At 48.0% G+C, this 20,125-nt stretch overlaps 2 protein-coding genes across 4 annotated transcripts in view; both read right to left on the reverse strand.

Annotated features, from left to right (window-relative positions):
• Positions 1-2,468: 2,468 nt before the first annotated feature.
• LOC133625458 (SUN domain-containing protein 5-like) lies at positions 2,469-9,655 on the reverse strand. Of its 2 annotated transcripts, none has more exons than XM_061996197.1 (10): positions 8,254-9,655; positions 7,883-7,986; positions 7,621-7,696; positions 6,817-6,896; positions 6,194-6,255; positions 5,673-5,748; positions 5,005-5,117; positions 4,369-4,536; positions 3,919-4,008; positions 2,469-3,367 (listed from the first exon to the last, which is right to left on the reverse strand). In XM_061996197.1, the coding sequence occupies exons 1-10, from the start codon at positions 8,346-8,348 to the stop codon at positions 3,236-3,238; spliced, it is 996 nt and encodes a 331-aa protein (XP_061852181.1). In that variant the 5' UTR covers positions 8,349-9,655; the 3' UTR covers positions 2,469-3,235. The 2 variants fall into 2 exon arrangements, 1 of the variants encoding a protein (XP_061852181.1); XR_009818727.1 differs by lacking the exon at positions 2,469-3,367 and adding an exon at positions 4,096-4,240 and having other exon boundaries at positions 3,920-4,008.
• Positions 9,656-9,754: 99 nt separating this feature from the next.
• Positions 9,755-20,125, reverse strand: part of LOC104555273 (solute carrier family 12 member 7) — a 57,422-nt gene continuing 47,051 nt past the window's right edge. The window contains exons 22-25 of one of the 2 annotated variants that reach the window (XM_061996196.1): positions 17,281-17,397; positions 15,292-15,473; positions 11,174-11,307; positions 9,755-10,697 (exon numbers count right to left, since the gene is read on the reverse strand). In XM_061996196.1, coding sequence (XP_061852180.1) covers positions 10,606-10,697; positions 11,174-11,307; positions 15,292-15,473; positions 17,281-17,397 — 525 coding nt within the window. In that variant the 3' untranslated portion in view covers positions 9,755-10,605. The remainder of the gene's footprint in view (positions 10,698-11,173; positions 11,308-15,291; positions 15,474-17,280; positions 17,398-20,125) is intronic. The other variant, XM_061996195.1, reaches the window with a different exon arrangement.

Genomic DNA, 20,125 nt, shown 5'->3' on the forward strand with positions numbered 1-20,125 from the left:
CCCCACCCAGGATGGAAAGGAACAGGTACCTTAAGAACTATAGTCCCACACATGGCAATCATGGACAAACTACACAGACAGAACAGGGCAACAGGAACCTTTCCTAAGCTCAGCAAAAAGTTAACAATACTCTTGCAAACCCTCCTTCAGGACTGCACGCTTTTCTTCCACAGTTCCTTCCCTTGGTTTGGGATTCATGAATTGAACTACAGTTATGAACATTGCAAACAAAACCATTGATGCTATACAGAAACTGCAAAATCCCAACCTCTTGTTTATCCAAGGCAGTGCTGCAAAGCTGAATAACTCTTAACTCACTGCTGACCTCACAGGGAGGTGTTTGCATGCTCATTCACACAAGCTGCTCTGTGAACAAGGACCAAAACAGAAACATGTAAATCAACAGGAATCTTAGAACAAAGTCTTGCACCAGATTACAAAATACAGGAGAACAAAGTCTTGCACCAGATTACAAAATACAGGTCCTGGGAATTCAAGGGATTTCGTCATAAATTTACCCTGTGGCTGCCAAACAGAAGTGCATTTAAACATAAGTTTATTATTTTATCGATTGTAACATATGTTTCTGTCCAGCCCTGAGCAACTATTCAATGTCGTACCTGATGCACTTAGAAATGCTTAAAATGAAAATAATTTCGGGTACTGTGAGGTTTGAGACAGCTTCCCAGTGCCACCCAGTCCCTAAACTGATACCAGGCTCCAGCCCAAACCTGGTGGAAGCCCGAAACCTGGTGGGTTTCAATCAGTTCTGACCTAACCTCCACCTGCTGCCCCCACACCGGCCCCATAACTGCCTGGCCGGCGAGGCCAAACTGAAGCCCCTGCCGGGGTCCAGCTGCGGGGCTTCAGCAGCGCCGGCGCCACCCCCTCCCCGCCTCTACCCGTCACCGCTGCCTTCAGACCCGGCGCAGCCTGGGGCTGCCACTGGCACCGACCCCCGGCACCGCTCCGGCTCCTCACCCTGCCCTCAGCTGCTCCCACCAGTCAGCACGAACTGCTCCCAGCACCCTTGCTCAGATGCAACTCTGGCGCCTTGCGCTCAGTTCTCACCTTCCCCTCACACAGGGGCCTTGAGAGACCCTCTGCCCAGACCAATCCCCCGGCCACTGCTATGAACTGCTGGCACCAACCCCCAGGCAGCTCTCAGCCTTCAACGTCTGGCACCGAGCCCCCCGCAAGCACAGAGCAGAGCTGCTCCGGCACAGGACCCTCGGCCACAGAGCAGCGACGTGGGCAGTGGTAAAGCCCCCAGAGCAGCAGCCCCAGGCACGAGGGCACCCACAGCACCATTTTCACGTCCTTCAGCTCTGCCAGCACCACAGCACAGAAATTTCTCCACCTGTTCCAGTGAAACTTCTTGTGTTCCACGCTGTACATCTTACCCCTTGTCCTGCCACTGTTACAGAACAAAGCCTGGCACCATCCTCTGGACACCCACCCTTTAGCCATTTATCACCACTGATAAGGTCCTTTGTCAGCCTTCTGATTATGAAATCCAAAGGTAGAGCACCAAACAGAAATGGGCACATATGCTCATGGGGCTCTTTAGGAAGAAGAATGATGTCTGAACTTGCAAGACTCACTTCAGGAGCTGTTACATCTGGCTCATGGTTACTTTGCTGCCCACCGGCACTCCCAGGTCTCTCTCTGCGGAGCTGCTCCCCAGCAGGTCACCCCTAGCCTGTGCTGGTGCAGGGGGTTGTTCCTCCCCAGGTGCAGGACTCTGCGCTTGCCCTTGTTGAACCTCATGAGCTTCTTCTTGCCCAACTCTCAGCCTGTCCAGATCTCGCTGAAGATCACCTCTGAGTTACTTGACACCAAAAATCTACCCTTTACACACAAAGATGTAAGAAACTGGGCTTCACACCTTCCATAGCCTGTGCTTCCTGTACCGCAAGGTGAGTAGGCCCCAGCACGTGGCCCGAGAGGCAACGAGAAGGCTCGTCCTCCCTCTCCGTGCCCACATGGAGAGCGACTGCCCTACGGCGCTGGCGTTGCAGAGGATGACCCGTAATAGCCCCCTTGGGAGGGCTTCTCCACTCCAGCACAGTGATTCTGGGGTGGCACCGGTCGATGACTCCCACAGCAGAGCTGGTTGTGCCGTGCCAGCTTGGGCACATGTTGACACGTTCCGGGGGACGTGCCCCTGGATGGGAAGAGAAAGCGGTCAAGTCATGGTCTCCCTCTAGGGTGCAAGGCCCCTACACCAATCTGATCTGACACATCGTTTACTCCCTCCCATCCTTTTTTTCTTTTCATTTTCTGTCCTTTTTTGTTGCAGTTTTAGGCCCAGCCAGGCACAAGAACCACACAGTCGCTCGCTCGCTGTCCTTCACTCTCTGTGGTGGGATGAGGAAAAGGTGTTAAGGGCCTGACGGAAGTCCTCCAGGACAGGGAGGGCTCGCTCACCCATTACAGTCCAGGTGAAACAGACAAGACTGCTTGACTCGGGGAAGAAAATGAAGATTTATTTAATCAGCCATCAACCAAAAAATAATTAACAGACGCAAAACAAAGTAGGATGATGAAGAAGAGTAGGATCAGGCCCTTCAGACCATCTTTTCCCCATCCATCCCCTCTTCCTGGTCCCAGTAGCTCTGCTTCCCCCTGCCCTCAGCAGCACAGAGGCACAGGGAAAGGGGGGTTTCAGTCAATCCTTCCCCAATGGCTCCCGCCTCTTGTCTCACCCCCAGGCAGGGTCTCCTCGCAGTTCCCCTGCCCCAGCACTGGGTTCCTCACACATCAGCTAGACATGTGTCCGTCTCGAAGGCTGCAGCGCCTCAGTGCTGGCTCCCGTGTGGGTCTGCTCCGCGGCCGGCCCCTGGCCCAACATGGCCTGCTCCAGCAGCCTCCACACGCGGCGCGGGGCCTCCGCTGTGGGGTCCTCCCAGGAAGGGAAGGTTGCAGACTTCCCTTCTCAAACAGTAGTCGCAGAGGTGCCAGGTTGGCCCGGCCTGAGACAGAGGTGGGCCCAACTCAGAGCCAGGGGAAGGGTGTGCAGATAACCCAGCAAGACCAAGATAAGAAACCCGAGAGCTCTACAAACAGAGGACCTATGACAAAGACCATACAGGGAAGAAGGAACTGAGAGTTCATGAAAAGGGCTCAAGAAATCTGCAAGACACCTTTTCAACAACCACTAGGGACTACTGCAGACCATCAAAAAAGAAAAAATGTCTCCCCCCAAACCCAACAACATTTTCACTCTCGGCTTTCAGAAGGGTCTCTCCGGTTTTGCCATCTTCCCTTGAACCCACACTCGAGAAATGCAGGTGTACTCGGAGTTTCCCCAGTTGTTCAGTACAAGCACTTTGATGTAAGAAAAGGCTCTGGGGTGCAGCGTGTTCTGTGAAGAGAGAAAAGGAAATGGAGCAACAGTGAGACCCTATCTCCCCTGCCAGCCCTGCTTGTTCTGTGCTGACAGAGAGACTCAGGAGGGGCTCGTAGGGCAGCTGCTGGGCAACCCCACCAAGCTCCCGCTGTCCCTTTGTCTCACCTTCCCCCCGGCAGCCTGAGGGCAAGGGAAAGAAGGGGTTGTGCTGGGAGGAGAGGACACTGTCCCACCCACCACAGGCCACAGGACGGAGCCCTGGTGCTGCTCGAGGGCTTTTGGCACCAGACACCCCTCTTTCTGCAGGGCACAAAGGCCTTGATCTGGTGTGGTGTCTGCGTGTGCGGCTGGCTCCACTGAAGGCAGCGGCTGCAGCCAGGGATCTCTCGGAGCCTGTGCTCCCACTCGCCTGATCCTGCCCATGTTCTGCTTTTGCTGCCATCACCACACGCTGCTCAGCCCTCACAACCCCTCCGGGTCTCTCTCAAAGCGACCCAGTGCTCAGGGAGACAGAATCCACATGCTTCCTGCTGCGGACTTGCAGGCAAATCATGCACAGACCGTACCTTCAGACGAAAGGGCTGAATGGCCTCTTTTTCCACATCGTACATGAACAAACCGAGCCAAGCTTCCTCATCTCCATCAGCATCCAGTCCCTCAGAGGAAAAACACAAGGAGAGAGCTCAGACTCAACTCGACAAAGAGGGAAGGCAAGTACGTGCTGCACCGGCCCTGCTACCCACCTGGCTTCTCCTGGGCAACAGCCACAGCCTAGTGCTGGCTGGGGATGAGCTCCGTCTCTGCCTCGGGCTTTGGTCAAGAACCCGGAGGGGCTTTGGCCAGAGTTAGGTCTTGAGAGGGGTGAAACCTCTTGAGCCCTTGAAGCACCTGGCTAGGGCACTGCAGTGCTCAGGAGAGAGCGGGGCAGCGGCCTCAGAGGGGGCACAAAAGCAGGAGAGTCCCTGCCACATCCCGCCAGGGCCAGATGCAGCCAGAAGCACCCAGCAGAGACTTACATAGACAGCCACGTCTCTGGGAGCACTGCTGGCAGCCACAGACAAGGAGCCTTCCTCAGCGACGTGCTGCACAGCGATGGCAGTCGGGTGGACTGGGGCTGGCAGCCTGATGACAAGCCGGCCGTAATGCCCACAGAAGCACCAGCGTTTGCCTGGGGAGACATCCGTCTGCAAAGCAGCACAGGAGAGCAATGAGACGGGAGTGAGCGCTGGGGCCCGCGCAGCTGCTCGTCTGGCCTGGAGCACAGGCACCTGTATGCCTGGGGCTCTACTCCAGCTCCAGGAGGAGGTGCCTGCCAGGAGCAGGAGGCACCTTCCCTGCCTGCCAAAGGGGCTCTGCCTCTTAGGGAAAAGAGGAGAAAAGGGGCTGTGAAAGCGTCCTGGCCAGGGCCCCCGCCTCACGCCCTCAAATCAGCACTGGTAGGGATCAGGGTGGCAGCAGAGTCGCAGCAGAGTCACAGCAGGGCCCCTCAGTCCTGCTTTGCTCCCTTCCTGAGGGAAACCACTGTTTTTTTGCAAGCTCTGCCCTGTGTTGGAGCTCTGGTTTCAGGAACCTGATCAACGCTGTGGGCTTCCACAGCACCACTGGCAGGCAGGCAGACAGGCAAGCAGAGCTGATGGTTTCTGCTACAGTACCTGCAAGATGGTATCGGGCCCGTCCTCATCACCCCCTCTGTTCAACATGTTGTAGAACCAATTCCATTTGCACTGGTAAGTTGTGGAAGTTCTCTTCACGTCAATGGTGGCACCTGTGAGGAAGGGAGAGCAGATGACCGCAAGAGCCACGGACCAGGAGGCCTCGGTGCCCCTACGTCATCTGAGGCGGCTGAGCAGCTCCAAGCCTGTCAGTCCTGTCCCTGTGGCCACTCTGGCGGGGGCCTCGCTGTGCAGGGCACTGCCAGCAGTCATGTCCCTGGTGACTGCTTCTCTCCCAGCAGTCCAAGGACAAGGTCTGAAGGTGCTGGGAGACAGCAGGCGCCCATGTGAGTGTCAGCAGACCAAAGCTGAGGGCCTGCTGCACCGACAGCAAAGGATGACCCGGCCGGTCCCCTTCCAACTGCCGTGGAGAGGAGCGGAGTCCCTCCATCAGCACAGGAACGTGTGTGGGGGCAGCAGCAGGGGCACACACGGGCTGAGGGCAGCGGCGGGAGGGACTGTGAGAGCCACGCTGCCACAGCCTTCCTCTTGGGCTGCAGCGAGCATGTCAGCTCTCCCACTTTGGATAGCAGCGCCTGGAGCACAGCCTCCTTGGGGCTTGCTGCAGACAGCACGGGGCAAGGAGACGGGCCTGCTCATGTCCTTACCCAGGCTTTTCAGGGCCCAGTCAGAATTCATCATTTTGTCTTCCAAAGCCATCTTCAATGCTCCCTGCTCATGTTCCTGGGAAAACCGTGAGGGGACAAAGAAAAGAATCACATCAGCAGGCTGCTCAGCGTGCCTACTAGCACCCAGAGATGCAAAAGCTTGGTGTGAGCAACAGGAGTTCACGGAGCTGACAGACTCGCCGCTGCAGACGTGAGCCACAAAGGCTGAGGAACGCCGTCTGAGGCTGTGGTCGTGAGGTGGGTTGACAAGGGTCCCCACACCCTCATGGCCACCCTCTACACTCTCCAGGTCAGCTGGGAGATGGTCTCGGGCCCTGCCGGGGGTGGCTGGCCCTCTGAGCCTGCCTGGCTCTCGCCCCTGCCTCAGGGCCACAGTCAGAGCACCGGCACTACAACAAAAGGACGTCAGGAGTCCTGCTCTGCCTGCAGCAGCCCGTTAAACTGGGCCTGGCCCTGGCTGCTCCCTTGCAAGAGGTGCCCGTCCCGTGAGTGTCACCAACCTCTGTGCCTGCCTTTGCCTGCATCCTCCACGCTGACAGCAAGGTCCCACAGTAAACACCAACTGCAATTCACATCAGCAAGAGACAGTTATTTCCCTGGGGCTGCGAGCAGTCCTGCACTCGCCTTGTCTCCTCCCTGTTGCCTTGGGCTGGGGCAGCAGGTTGGCTGGGGAGGTGTGGAACCGGGGCTGCAGAGAGAGGCCACGCGCCTCTGCCCGGCAGCCATCAGCCCAGGCTTCAGGGGCTGCACAGCCCTGGGCTCCAGGTGTGCTCGGGGCCCCATTTCCCCTCCCTGTTCCCCTGAGCACTGAGACCATGCCGCAGGGACCAGGAGAGGTACCTCTCCATCAGTCCCCTGCACGGCCCCTCTGGCAATCTCCAGCTCAGGCTTGGACATACATAGACCCTTCTCTCCCAGACGCAGGCTGAGCCCTCTGGCTCGCTGGCCAGAGCGGCAGCGTGCCGGGCAGTCTAGCAGCCTCAGTGGTAGTTCAAAAGCCGGTCCCAGTCGAGGACGTGTTCAGGAAGCACTTGGGCCCCAGAATTACCACACGCAAACAGGAAAGCTGGCCATCTGAAGGCTGCTGTGCAGCACAGACAGGCATTTGCTCACGCCAACTCACCGAGAAGCACTACAAGTGTCAACAAGAACTTGTTTTCCAGGGCTGCCCTAAACCTCTTGTTCTCCAGAGATGTCTTCAGCCTGAAACAGAGGGAGTCTTGTGGCCGTCAGTAAGCCAAGGCTGGAGCAAACCCCTTCAACAGGCAGATTTCCCTTTTCAGGCTGAAAAGCCCGTGCTTTGGAAGCCTGCCGCTGACACAGAGAGAGCTGGCAGAGCAGCGTCCGGGAGTAATACACTCTATCCTCACCCTTCAGCAGTGCCAGCAGCTCTTCCCCAAAGGAAGGGCTCCAGGAGCACCTTCCAAAAGCTGCTGACAATTGTGCTGGGAAGCAAAGAGATCGAGTAAACACAGAAACTGCATTTCAGCAGTCTTTCTGCTGTGGACCTCGCTCTCTCTCTGGTTGAGAAGGCAGGCGTACTCTCGCTTGCCGTCACACAGCTCTCTCTAAGGGGTGTTTCTGCACAGCTGGGAAGTGCAAGAGCCTTGTCTGGCTTTTCTCTCAGGGCCCTCCCAGACCTGCATGGTCTCTTGCCAGAAGCTGGGGAAAATCCTTTCCACATGCAGGTGTTTGGCTAGCGACTATCCCATCGTGGCCAAAGTTTGGGCCTCTGGGAGTGCCGAGGGGCTTTGCTCTTGGTTCTCCCTGCGAATGGCCACAGCCTCAGCGGTGCCCAAGCTGCGGTGCCCAGAGCAGAGCACGGGGCAGCTGCCTAGGGAGACCTCTCTGCTCTCCCCTTGGCTCGTGCTGGCCCTCAGGCCTCCCCTTTCTCCCCCCGACCCCAGCAGAACCACGTAGCACATACCTAGCAAAGGTGTGTGAGTGTTGCAGCCGGTTCCACAGGCAGACTGCCAGTGTGCAGGCCAGGCTGAAGATCATCCCTGGGCAAAGAAACCAGAGAATAGTCAGGCCTGTCTCTTGAGGCCTCTTCTCATGGATGCCCAGCCAGGCATTTATTGTCTCCCTGTGGGGACTCTGCGCTTCTCCTGCCGCTCTTGACGCTGGCACAGCGCAGCTCTCCTGGTTCACCCCGAGGACTCGACAGCGAGCGGCAGTGCTGAGCTTACCTGCAACATCTCGGCCTTTGTGGTGCCCTGCCACAGGCTGTGCTCGTGCAGTGTCCGAGCCAGAAGCTGGTGGCAAGACGACATCTGGCTCTACACAGACGGTACTATAGCAGGAAAAAAAAAAAAAAGAGGTGCTGGTTGCCCACTGTCCCCAGGCTGTGTGAGCCAAGGCCCTTGCCAGAAGCTGGGCTCTAGAAGCCTCCCAGGGCATGTCCCAGCTGCAGAGAGAGAGGGCAGCGAGGCCGGGCTGCTTCCAGAGCTCTCCCCTCTACCCATCCTTAGCTTTACAGGGCTGCAGTGGGAAGAGAGGAACCAAAGTAGCAGCAGCCCAGCCCCATTCTCCCCTCATCCCTCCGTGCATCACCTCGTACCTGCTCTGCTGGCAGAGGGTTGGCTCCACTGCTTTCTCCTCTGCAATCCGGCCGGCCGGTCGGCGTCTTGCTCTGGTTGCCCTTCTTCTCGGCATCTCTGGGCAGAGGTAGGCTCCCTGCTCACACCTCCCTCCTCACTCTGAGTCGTTGCCTGGTCAGGCCGAAGCAGCTCTCCAGGACCAACTGCCCCGGGCAACTGTCAGGTGGCATTTTGTTCCTTCCCCCGTCGCTGTGGGGCTGTGGGCAGAGCACTCTGACATCACAGTGGGGCTCCCTGGGGCCCAGGAATGGGGAGAGGCGCCAAGGGCTCCCTGGGGCCCAGAGACGGGGCAGAGACCCCGAGGGCTTCCTGGGCAACAGGGCTGCCTCCTGCCTAGCACAAAGGTGTCACTGACATCAGGAACAGACTCCTTGACACCAAAGTACCACTAGAACCACAGAATCATTTGGGTTAGAAAAGCCCTTTGAGCTCCCAAAGTCCAAGCCCTCCCCTCACCCTGCCACGGCCACCACTAACCCATGTCCCTCGGCACCACGTCTTTGCAGTATGTTCACGGATGGGGACTCCCTCACTTCCCTGGGCAGCCCCTTCCAGTGCTCAATATCAACAAAAAAGGTTTTAAGACATTAGGTTGCAGTTTTCGAAAGAAAAATGCTGTGGCATGAGGGTAAAGCTTTGGTTGTGTATACCTCTGCACAGCTGCTCATGCACGTATCAAAACAAGAACGTACAGCTCATTTATCTACCATTCGTAGAGGTAGGACATGAAGGAATTCGCAGTTCAGACAGTCCCCAGTCTGATCATCTTGCGTCTTTGTTAAAAGCAACGTCGGAAGATAGTATATTAATTGAGTGCTCCTAATCTCAGCTAGTACACTCATCCTTCCTCTCATCTGTTCCCTTAATTGAAATTACCTTTTGAAAAAGTACTGAAGATTCAGAATGGAAACACAAGCAGTTTTACAAAATGCTGCAGAAGATGGCAGTGTGTGTATCTCGTCCGTTATCAACGGACACTTTTATCCTCCTAGCGCTAGTTCTAGCGGTGGAAGCCCAGTTAGAAAGACCGGAGAGAAGCCGGACACAAGACGAACCACCATTAAGATCATGGAAGAGTATAATAATGATGTAATTGGGTACCTCGGTGAAGGGGGGTAAATATGCCTTTGAGTCTGAAGAGGAAGATGTTAAATCTACCCAGGTTGCTGCAAATGTTGGAAAATCTGCTCGTGCAATAAAAAATAAATAATAAGCGCTAAGCCAGCCAGGCCTGTAAAATACAGAGAGACAGAGCCTTTGGAAGGAACACAACAAAGTAATCGAGAAGTGAGTTATGAATGTTAACAGCACGATGTGAGTTCAAATAGTCCCACGCTGGATGTCGACCCGAGATCCTTCTTTGTCAGACAAGGATCCTTCAGAGCAGAGAAATTCTGACAGAAGCAAAAAGCTTCCATTGAGCACTTGAACAATTTCAAATGAAACACAATTAAGAGATCGTTCAGCTCAGAAAAGCAGGTTCTATTTGCGACAGCAGCACATACATACATTTTCAAAATACACATATTTGAAAACAAGCGACTGCACTTCATTAACCGGCCGGCCGTGGCTTCTCCACAGTTACAGTTGCGTTTGCCACCGGGTGGAGTTACTGCATCACAGCAGTCCCATAACTTGGACGCCTTTCACCAGGGTAACTGCAATATAATGTAACTGCTAGTAGCTCACAAAAGAGAACCTTACAAAACTTGTCAATTTAGTATTACTGTCACCCAAAGGCTTCAGCTACCTATTTTAAGTTACTTAAAACAAGTGCAGCAAATCAAGAACCTCAGTGACACCCGGATTTGAGCGGTAGTATGCATTTCTGAATGAAGTTTCCCGACCCAGGACTAATCCCGACAGCAGAGGCGTAGCAGCATTTTGGTATGGGAGAAAGCCAGCCTTTCCTAAAACCTTTCCCTTTTATTTAGATGCAGAATAAAGACTGAAATAATCAGAAGTTGCTCACACTTCCGTGTGTTTAACAATACCGTTCCGTTGCTATTTCTTTCCTTGTGTTTCACCACAGTTTAACAAGTGTCAGAATATGCTACATATAAATATGCTAACCCATCCACCATTTATTAATTCACTACAGAAATATTTTTATATAAATCTATATTCCTAAAATATAATTTAAATAGAACTTTTTAATAGAAAAATTGTAACACATCATCAGGAGGTTCATCTTGCAGGTAATTTTCAATGCACTAGAACTCTTAAAGAAGCTGCTCAAATTATGGCAAGTAACTCTGTTTTCTCATTTGGGGGCGGGGGGGTGGGGAGCGTGAACAAAATGTGCAAACAGGTTAAGAATATATGGTGATCACTTCACGTCCACTTCCTCGGACCAGGAGAACTCTATCCAGACCTTCTGTCAGAACTTCCAAAAACTCCATATCTGAAATAATCTTTAAGTCAAGGAAAGTCTTCTTTTTCACAAAAGACACCAAATAGTTGCTAACCTCACAAAATGTCTGGCATATACCGCAAAAATCAAGTTCGATAATTTCCTCACGATGATCTCCTGTGTCAACCTTTAGTATCCCATTATGTACCCCATCTGCTTGCTCAAGTGGAAATCGGGCCTAATTTGGGGGAAACTTCTAGTTCTGCCCTACCTACCTACGGAAAAGATAAAACCAGAGGTGTTTAAGTAAGGTCAAAATTGAGGAATGCTTTCAATTAAAAAAAATAAAGACCCACCACTGTCAGCACTTTGTAAAACTCTGTGGAAGCAGAAGTCATCTTCTCGAAGGCAAACTTCACGTTTACCGTGGTTATTAACAGTTATCCCAACACATACAGACAGTGGCGCAGTCACAGGAATCAAACTCCCAATTTCACAGGACACGGGAGCAATCGAGTGGAGGATACAGTTTTCATCCCCTTTCCTGTTTTTAGGAGGTCCAGGCATATTCAGGAGAACGAGCTGAGCATCCTGGGATTTATTAAGTACTACTCCATTCAGCTTCACAGCAGTGTGCATCCTTCTCACGTTTGACTGATTCCTAGCGTGCAAACAAACACTTTTAAGCACTGTCACAATACTTAAGGTTTCAATTGTACGCTATGTGTTTGAATTTATACATTGAATCTATATACATGTAGAATTAAGTTATTTTCATCTGCGTCAATATTCGCACACATTCCAAATAAAACTGAGAAAATGCAATACCGAGATTTACTGAGGTTTAAGAGATTTTTGTTTCCTCAACTCGGAAATTTAAGCAAATCTAAGCAGATTCCCAAAATGCACAACTTTTCCAATTGTCAGGTACCTTTAACAATGATGAAGCAGTTTAGCTGCAAACACTGAGAATCCAGTTTACTGAATTATATAAAAGAGCAACTGGATGCGTACGAGAAACGCCAAAGACATGAATGACAGGAATGCAATGGAAAGGTTATAGTATTTCTGTTGTACAGTACAAGATTTCCCTCATGCTCCTTTGGAAACATTACGATTCAGAAAAACCACAAAATTTATTAAAAAGACTGCGAGTTTCTCATGTCATAAGAGCAAGGCAGTAAGCAACAAACTGGAACTGAGCCTCTCCCCCGGTACTACCTAATAGTATTAACTAATGCCTTGCTTGTTGCGTCCACAAATAGTCGCTGTGAATTTGTGTGTAAGAGTAAGAAACTGCCAGGACCTCGGAGATGTCCCGATTTGAGGATCTACCTTGGATGATTTAGTTGTTTGTTGGACCTGTTTCCTTATGTCATGGTTTTGTGTGGAGCTGTTTCCGGTTTTGGGGAAGGGGCTGTAAAGATGGCTCCTGAAAGAAGTTGCTCAAAACTCCCCCTAGCTCCGACCCAGAAATCGGAAAGGACTGTGCCCCGAGGGAGGGGCCTCGTATCGGAGCAGGGGAAGAATGCGAGGAGTTGTCCTCATCTGAGACGAGAGAAGCTGCAGAGATCGTCTGTGAGAGACTGACCCCATCCCCTATTCCCCACCCCCTGAGCCATTGAAGGGGAGGAGGTAGAGATATCGGGAGCAGTGAGTTGGGCCCGGGAAGAAAGGAGGGATGGGGAAAGGAGATCTTAAAGTGCTGGTTGTAATTTTCTCATCATCCTGCCCCGTTTTTGCTTTTTGTTCTATTTCTTGTAGGTGGTAGAATAAACTTTCCTACTTTCCTCTCTAAGTTGAGCAGTGGAGTCTGTTTTGCTCAGGACCGTAACCGGCAGCGAGCCCTCCCTGCCCTCATCTCCATTTTTTTTCCCTTCCGTCTCTCTGAGGCCTCCACCATCCTAAGGAGGGTGGGGGTGGATGGGGGTCAGCAAGCAAGAGACTGTTGTGGTGCTTTGTTGCTGGCTGGGCAAAACCACGACACCTTTATAGTCCCTGAAAAATCACAACCTGTGTAAAACTAACCAAGACTGGAAATGGGTCATCTACTACCGCTCAAGAAAAATTTCCACTCTTCCTTTCGGGCTGCAGATTCTTTACGAGTGAAGTGTCACTTTAAAGGGAACCTCAGAAACACAGGTTATAACACACTTAAAGTCCCCTTTACTGTTCCACCCTGTACAATTTTCTTAGCGCTGTAACGAGCCTCCCAGTAACAAGCACAGCGGTGCCCTGCTCAGCTGCGCTCACATACCGTGCTGTGGCAGAGAGAGGTCTGGCAGGTTGGGAGTAGGAGGACATAAGATGTCCTCTGAAATGCCCGATCAAGTCTGGCAGCTTTTGAATCCTTTTAACAACCACTGAAATTACAGTACTAAACCCCGCAGCTCAAGTAAACAACAAAGCCAAAATTTACAGAAAGAAAGGTGCAACTTTGTTCCACCAGAGTTCAGTTCAGGGGAGTACACCAACTGGACCCTTCCAACAACACCAGGCCACCCTCAGATGATTTAGATAAGCGTCCAGTTGAAAACAGCAACTGCATACACATTCATTCAAACACACGGGACCAAGATAGATGGAGAACGCTGGGAGCATGCATACTTATATTCTTCCAAGTCCTATTTTTATACCACGAAGGGAAAAACATTAACAGGACACTATTAGAGGTAGCATGTCTTCTGTTGCATTTCATCCTATCAGTCCCTCCTGGGAAATCTTCCATCTCTGTGATCATCTGCCCCAAGAACCAACTGTACAAAACCCATATATGGAACAAAAGAATACTTGGAGCTCAGTTTTTAAGAAGCAGAAGAGCAACTTGAGAAGGCCAAAGTAGTATGAAGAGAGAGGCAAGAGCGTGTAACTAAAGAAGTGTATAAATACTGAAGCAGAAGTGCTGTCAACTAAAGACAAAATGCAGGGAAAATATGGAAGGTGTAAATTTGTGATGAAGCGGGCAAAAATTCAGCACCGATAAAAAGGCTTAAATTGACTAAAGGTACATAGCGCATAATCTGAACTGAGCCCGATGAACTTCTTGTAGCCTTCAAGCACGGGTAGAACTGAAATCACACACGGTACACAAAGCAAGCTTTAAGGTATCGTAAGCAGCTCAACGTGTTAGACAAAATGACAAAAACACTGCGATCTGAAAAAGCACAGTGCGGTCACAAACCACTTTTTCCAGAACAAAAATACAGTAGCTTTTTAATGTAGCTAACGAGAAAAATATGAGACTGGTGCAGAGGAGTACTGTCAATGTGTATATCGTTACATAAACTAAATCACACATTCTGTGACTTACCTTGAATGGAATGTTGGTTACACTTAAAAACATTAAAAGGTCACAATAATGCTAAATCACAGGACAGAAATCGCGGCACAAAGAATACGTGCACTGCAAACCGGGATTTAGGAAACACACATACAAGGTACAAGACCGCAAGAACCGGGGAACACAGCCTAGGTTGCTTAAGCAAAACGAAATTTACACTTACAGATTTCCCCATTCTCTACGTGGAAAGGAAGCAATTGCACAGAAAAGGGGGAAAAAAATAGCTATCAGAGACATAGTATTAATGTATAGTTCAGGCACACTAGTTTCCACCCCCAACAACATATATTAGTTTTAATATCTGAAGTCTGCTTCTTGCACAATTCTGAAGCGGTAATAAGAAATATTTCCAAGATAATCACAACAAAAAAAACCCCTAAGAATTTGTTTGAGTGTGTGAGGGGGTTTTTTTGTTAGTATCTTGGAGCATAATGCAGCCCAGAACAAAAACAGTAATCTTGCTCACACTCCAAAGTGTGTTTGGGATTTCCAGAAGGCAAACTGTTTATAAAACGCTCACGTAGGTAGGGTTTTAAGGTGCTGATTCTAAGTGTACTTTCTACCTCTACAAAAGTCCTAGATTTAAGATATATTTCCTTTAGGTATTAAAATTTCCATTGACATCCAGAGTTTTGCTTTGGGCCATGTGCAGAAATCAGACTAGGCTAATGCTTATTGCCACATCCTTCCGCAACTCAGAGAAGATGAACGTGTGTGCTACAATTACAACCAGATACTTGTCATTGCTTTTAAGAGATATTAAGCATTTACTGTTGAAATATTCCTTAATATAACACAATACCAGACCAATAAATAAAACCAAAGTAGGACAACTGCTCCACTCAAAAACCAAAACAGAAGCAAAACGTCTTGAAAGGATCTATCTGCTTCTTTGGTACTCTCTCCACGCCAACAAAACACGATAAATGAGATGGTTAAGTGCTATACAGTAATTTGTAATGCAGGGGAAGAGACTTAAATTCTTAATGGTAATAATATGCTTTCTGGTACAATCCAGAAATTGAGTTTACAGCTAGAAATCTGTCGTATTAAAAATACTTTCGCTACTTTCTTGTGAATGACTCTTTATAGTCATTGCTGTTCCACCCCAGTTCACGCTGGTTTGGAAGTATGGCGTTGAAGCAAGTGCATAGAAAGATCACGTTTTTTTGTACCTGACTTTAAATAAACCAGAATCTCTTACAGCCCAAACCCTACAACGACCATCACCACCGCCACAAAAACCCCACACAGTAAAATATTCATAATCAAATAGAGAACCTCAAATACCACGTGTATACTTACGGCTTCATGTTGAAAATATCCTTGAAGCCAGACACATTTGAATCTTTGTTTTTATGCTTTTCAGCTACAAATTTTTCTTTAGTCCAGGTCATTTGGACTTTTTCCGGTGCAGCAGCAGCCACACTTGCTTTGACTGCTGGAGCTGAGCGCGAGGCAGTGTTTCTGTCATGGATCAGCTGGGCCTGGCCACAAAACAAACAGTCACTCCAAGATCCAGACAAAAGAAACATTTGTACATGATATATTATTAAAATTGTGAAAAGGGATTTCACAGTAGTGGAACAGAAGAAGATAAAAAAAAAACGCACCGTACTTTGTGAAGGAGTATCAGACTGATTTGACTTCAGCATGAAATTAAACTGTTTGTAAACATGTAGTTATTTGTTTGTATTAGCAGGATTATATCTAGGCTGGGACGCTGATTTTGTTAGGAACTAAACGGAGGTTGAATTCAGCCTGAGGGTACTTCATTCACATGAAGGGTTTTTGCCGGTGAAAAACTTGGGTGCCAGTCTTCTCATTCTTCATCTCTCACACTTAATCTCTCCAATGCTGTCCATTTCACGTGCCTTTTAGCTGCACTAACAGCGTGACCTTCACCATCCTTGGACCGGGTGAATCCAAGGCCAGCTACCTGCCATTAGATTATCTATGCCTGCAAAAGCCCATCCACCTAACCAAAAAGCGGCCTTCTCCCTTTCTAATGGCAGAAACTCAAGGTACAACATTACGAAAACGATACTGCTGTTTCCACATGCATAGGCACTTCTGTGCACTCCATTGTTGTTGGCTTTGTTTGTTTGTTTTTCAAGTTTTGGAAGTTACGAAATCTCTGGGGACGTATTAAGTCACGACTTAAAGCTCCTCCTCCTATTGGGAACCAAATTACTCCCATGTTACTGATGATCGTGTCCCTTCATTTATGTGATGATTCAAAAGAATCAATTTCATCCAGGTGACAATCAAAAGCATGAATAAAAAATCAAGGCAGATGAGAAATATACAATCACTGAATGGCAATTCCCTTAGTGCTTCAAAAACTGTGATTGCAGATGGTTTTAAATGCCCAAGAGCTTCTGTGTTTTCCCTCAGTTATTTCCCTAGTCCCTATCCTTGAGGACTCCTAAATCCTATAGTTCGGTTCCAAGGTGCACATAATTTCTATTTGACAGTCTTCCTGTCTTTCCAGAAAACTGAATCATGAGTCAAGACCACAAATCAGAAGTCACTCTGAATACAGTTCTATCACGTGAGCATCGAAAAAGCCAGCAAAATACACAATGAGACCAGACGTGTCACAGAGCAGCATTCAATGAACTAAAATTTCAAGCTAACAACTGTAAGATGAGCTTAGTACAACCATGCTTCAGTGGACGAGAGTCCATTATTTGTAGAAAGCAAGCAAGGCCAAGAGAAATTCCAGACTTAGAGTGTACATTTATAAAAATGCAAAGACAATCAAAGCATTTTTGTTAGTTCTATCTTGATACCGGATTAATTAAAAGGAATACAACACAATCTCTTCATACTTCACGAGGAAAGGGAATCACAAAGGTATACAGCATTTCTACAATCTAAGCTACACATCCTCAGATACAGGCAACACTTCAAGTGCACACTGAAGCCATTGACTACTTCAGTCCATTTCCCTTCAAGCTCGCCACGCAGAAAGCGGTAATGAGACAGTAGTAGTAAGAGATAGAAGGCAGAGAAATATCTTTGTTTCTGGCTCTTAAATCCCCCCAAGTACAGAAACATCTTTTATGGAAACTATGTGAGAAAAATGGATGGAGTTCATGTCATGAAAGCATTATCTACAGAAAAAAACCTGTAGGGTAGGATAATGAATTTGGAAAATCGGTGAAATAAAAAATTACGGACTGTTCTGTAACAACGAATTAACAAATTCTTCATTTGTAGTTCAGTTTGCAACAGTAGCACTTCAAGCGTTGCAGGAAAATACATCTAACCAGTACAATGTCCCTCTACCTCTTCCTCTCGATAATCATTAGTCAGCAGTGCCTGTGCATCTTGGCCAAGGGACTGTGGACTGGAGTAGCTTTTTCTTCTGATTGAGCCTCGAGACTCATCAGTGATGCTCTGAATCTGGGACAAAAAAGTTACCAATGACAATAATAAAACCAAACCCCACTGTCTACCGGGAAAAAAAAAAAACAAACAGATGATGAAATTATTCAAAACAAAAAATGTTTCCATTCAAACAGATGAGCTTTGGTACCACAGCTTGTTCAGCAGCTGTTAACAAAGTCTTTTCACAGAGATTTCTGAAATCAGGAAGTGAATTAAATGCTTTAATCTATACGGCGACCTCAAATATTCACTTGTTTGTGAGGGTCACATCCCTTCACACATGTGATGATTCAGATGAATTTATTTGGTTACAAATGAAAGTGTGAAACAAATGAAAGCTGCTTTACTACTCTAAACACTGATTTGATTCGCAGTGATTCATAAAGTACAGTTCTTCTCAACCACATTTCTGCCAATCTTCCTCAGCAGCACCAATGTGCAGAACAGCACTTGCACTGCGTAACCCCACCCGAAGCAGCGAGGGGACGGATGACTTTTCTTACAGCCCCAATAATATCGGTGCCTGTCCCGACAGTCATTTCTCAGGAATAGCCAGAAAGGGAAGCCAACCACCACTAGAAAGGGCCGAAAGGAAGTTAAATGAGGCTCTACATTTTCTTTCGTCTTTGCAGCCCTGTAGTCATAGTCAAATAAATAAATACTTGTCAGTTGCACCTAAGCCTGCAGCTCTTAGCAGGCATGTGCTATGTTTACACTTGAACAGATGCAAATCAAGTTTCTCAAAAAAGGAAACAAAAATTTGAGGAGTCCTCATGCCCTAATTCCACAGGAAAACCCAGGGGTAAGATCCAATCGAGTTCCATTTAAAAATGTGACAAAGGAGGGGAGAATGAGGGGGATTCCTCACAGACAAAGCGCATGCCTGTGACAAAGACAGCAATGGAACACCATCCAAGACCAAATCCTCCTCTTTGCAAAAGTCTGAACCTCATTTGAAGAGGCAGAAGCACAAAAGTAAGGTGAAAATACTTATTTTTGAGGTAACAGGAAACAAAATGACAGGCATTGTTCAAATAATATTCAATAATATTTGAATATCTGCAGACATATAATGAAAACAAAAGTAACGCTATTCTGTACTAGTGATACTAATGAAGGAAATGTTTTGGGGGTCATCATAAAACCACAGGGGATGGCTCAGCTCATTTACGAGAAGATGATAAAGGGCGTGTACTCAACTTGCAACTCTAGAGCAAGTGAAGGTGTAACTAAACATTTTCTGATGAAAATACAAATTAACAAGGTAGATTAAGTTATCCTAATCAGAAACAACAGGTGGAAACGGCTTTTATCTCAGACAATGCAGTAACTAAGTACCACTGTTCTTGGAACTATCAAGGATTCAGACCATGAAATAAATTCTAGAGTATTTTGAGCATCTCGGGTTGTACCCTGCCCACTACGATGGAATAAACTGAATCTATACTGGTGATGGTTACGCTCAGAGAAAAGCAATTAGAAACTCAAACCCATATATAGAAAAATATTACAGGGAGCATGACCAGCTGACAGAGTTGAGAAATTTTCCTCTCTCCTCTGTAATTTATATGCTCTAGAATACACAGCCTTAGGTACTTGAGCTACTTGTGAAGCATGCATGAGGAAGTTAAATAGTTAAATGTCTCCTATATACTGATCAATCAATCCAACTCCACCGGGAAAAAAAAAAAAAAAATCGATAAAGAAACATAAAAAAATCCTCCTAAAAAACAGTAAGGAGCACAGGAGAGCTTGTTTTTTCACTGAAGAGATGTTAGGCTGAGATCCAAAGAAAACTATCGTGACATGGATGAGTAGAAAGAGAATTTACAGCAGCACGTTGTTGTAGCAATGGAAGGCATCTTTAGGAACCTAAAAATATACTGCAAAATGGAAAAAGAATAAGGAAAAGGTAAAAAAAAACCCAAACACAACAACAGAAAAAGGAACTCGTAGAATAGAGATGAAAAAGGCTTAGGCATAAAATGAGTTCCAATCATCAGCAGACATAAAAAGCACAAGAAAAAAACTGGTTATTTTACGAACGAAAAGTTTAACACATCAGAAGGGATGGCACGGAAGGGAATTCAGTGTAAGTGATAGCAAAGTCGAAATATCTAATACCTCTTCCATCGCTAAAAAGCGTTGGTGATAATGGAACAGTTAACAGAATGAATGAAGGGGTAGAAGCACGAGCCAAAAGAGAAAAAGATTTGTAAGGTAAACGTCCACAAAAATACAGCTGCATGAAGGTTGTCACTACATCGTGCAGAATACCAGCAGGGACTAGCAAGGGAGCAGCAAATGCAGTATTCCCATACGGATATTGTAGGATTATGTATCAGTCAGTCTAATTTGGGCTCCATGAACCAGTAGTTGAAACATAAAACATTAAAAAAAAAAAAAGCAAAAACTGAAAAATAGGTGGTGTGAATTGAACAAGACCAAGTCACAAATGAAGCAACTGTCCCAGAGGAACCGTCAAGAACCTCACCTACTGACACATACCAAGTTTGGAAATGCTCTGGATATATTCCGCACTGATGGTCCAATGTTTTGCTAGTAAACACTTGCACCGATTTTAAAAGAAAGGGGAAGCTCTTGACATCTGTTCAAACAAAATAAGGACTATTTTTCCCCCACGCATTATTTTAACCCTGCATGTGAAACCCGCTATAGAGAAACTAGGACAGAATGCAGTTATGGATGCTTTTGACTAGTTCGAAACTGACTAGAAGCCACA

The sequence above is a fragment of the Colius striatus genome, chromosome 5, assembly GCF_028858725.1.
Source record: "Colius striatus isolate bColStr4 chromosome 5, bColStr4.1.hap1, whole genome shotgun sequence".
NCBI classification, from domain to species: domain Eukaryota; kingdom Metazoa; phylum Chordata; class Aves; order Coliiformes; family Coliidae; genus Colius; species Colius striatus.